General features: G+C 50.2%; 1 protein-coding gene across 1 annotated transcript in view; it reads left to right on the top strand.

Annotated features, from left to right (window-relative positions):
* TRIB3 (tribbles pseudokinase 3) overlaps positions 1-1,833 on the top strand; it is a 14,301-nt gene that overhangs the window by 10,118 nt on the left and 2,350 nt on the right. Inside the window, exon 3 of the mRNA XM_008587695.1 lies at positions 184-476. Coding sequence (XP_008585917.1) covers positions 184-476 — 293 coding nt within the window. The remainder of the gene's footprint in view (positions 1-183; positions 477-1,833) is intronic.

Below are 1,833 nucleotides of genomic sequence, written 5' to 3'. Positions count from 1 at the left end.
CTTGGGGGACACAATTCAAGCTTCAGGGAGTTTTGGGGGGACGTAATTCAATCCACTACAGAACCGAAACTTGGCATAGCGCCTAGCACGCAGTAGTGTCCATAGGGTTGGCTGTGACTGTTTCCAAGGCCAGCCCGGGCTCCCCAGGGTCCCAGCCGGGCTCACACCACGCTCCTCCCACAGGTGCACCCGGCCCGGGAGGCCCTGGCAGTGCTGGAGCCCTACGCGCGGCTGCCCCCACACGAGCACGTGGCGCGGCCCACTGAGGTCCTGACCGGCACCCAGCTCCTCTACACCTTTTTTGCTCGGACCCACGGGGACATGCACAGCCTGGTGCGCAGCCGCCGCCGCGTCCCTGAGCCCGAGGCCGCTGCGCTCTTCCGGCAGATGGCCACGGCCCTGGCACACTGTCACCAGCACAGGCTAGTCCTGCGCGATCTCAAGCTCGGTCGCTTTGTCTTCACCGACTGTGAGAGGTGAGTGTGGCCGCAGGCGCCCCACCCACACACTTACTCAAGAGGTGGGCCGTGATGGGGAAACTGAGGCCCAGGAAGGCAAAATGACTTACTCAAAATGTGGAGAAGGCTGGACTAGCCCCCATTGCCTAGTTCCCCGCAAAAAGTTGACTCAGTCCTATTGGAAGCCCCTTGGGGTGGACCTTTGCAGTTCTGAAAATCATAGTGGCTGACGGTGATGAAGGCATCGCTGAATTATCCAACTTGGCCTGGATCCTTACAAATATGTGAGGTAGGTACTATTATTGTCCCCATATGATAGATAGAGAAACTGAGGCCCAGAGAGGCCAAGTAACTTGCCCAAGGTCCCACAGCTTAGTAAGTCATGGAGCAAGGATTTGAACCCAGATCTGACTCCAGAGCCTGGGTCCTAATTTACTCGGAGCTTGACAGGCAGGGAGCTGTACTTACCAGCTGACTCTGGGTGACCCACTGTCTCTGAGCCTCAGTTTCCTCATTGGCAGGGGAAAGGGCTGGACTGTTAAGATGTTCCTAGGATTCCAAGGCCTCAGGCAACAGCTAAAACAGGGTCTGAGGTTCCCCACATGGAAACTTTTTCTGTGAAGCTGAGAATTAGTACTTTTTGGTTAAAAGATAATTCTCCTGGGGAGAAAGGCAGAGGGACCCGGTGTCTCAGGGGTATGCAGGATGTGTCAGGGAGTGCACTCAGCTGCCAGGTACGTAGGAATGTACACTGGGAGCCTCAACTTCATTTCAAGATTTTTTTGGGGGGATGGAAGGAGGGTGACCCCCATTGCATTTTTAAAATTTTTATTTTGAAATAATTTTAGAATTTCAGAAAAGTTGCAAAAATAGTTCAGAGTTCCTATATATACATCCTTCACCCAGTTTCCACTAATAACACCTTACGTAGCCATAATACAATGATCAAAACTAAGAAATTAACCGTGGTATAGTACTATCAACTAAACCACAGACTTTATTAATTCCCCACTAACATCCTTTTTCTGACCCTGCATTTAGTTGTCATGTCTCCTCGGTCTCCTCTAGTCTGAGACAGTTCCTCAGGCTTGCCCTATCCTTCATGACCTTGATGCTTTTGAAGAGTACTGGTCAGTTACTTTACATGTCCCTCAGTTTGGATTTGATTTTCTCACAAATAGATTGAGGTTATGTGTTTTTAGCAAGAATACCACAGAAGTGATGGCCCCTTCTTAGCACAACCTATCACAAGATGCTTAAGTTGATATGTCTTTACTGCATGTTAGCCATGATCACTTGGTTAAGGTTCTGTCTGCCAAGGTTCTCCACTGTAAAGTTCCTAACTTCCCCTTTATAATTAATAAGTTCCTTGGGG

Source organism: Galeopterus variegatus, unplaced genomic scaffold, assembly GCF_000696425.1.
Source record: "Galeopterus variegatus unplaced genomic scaffold, G_variegatus-3.0.2 Scaffold4500, whole genome shotgun sequence".
Taxonomy (NCBI): domain Eukaryota; kingdom Metazoa; phylum Chordata; class Mammalia; order Dermoptera; family Cynocephalidae; genus Galeopterus; species Galeopterus variegatus.
Note: the sequence above shows the minus strand (reverse complement) of the source record. Positions and strands in the feature narration are given on the sequence as shown.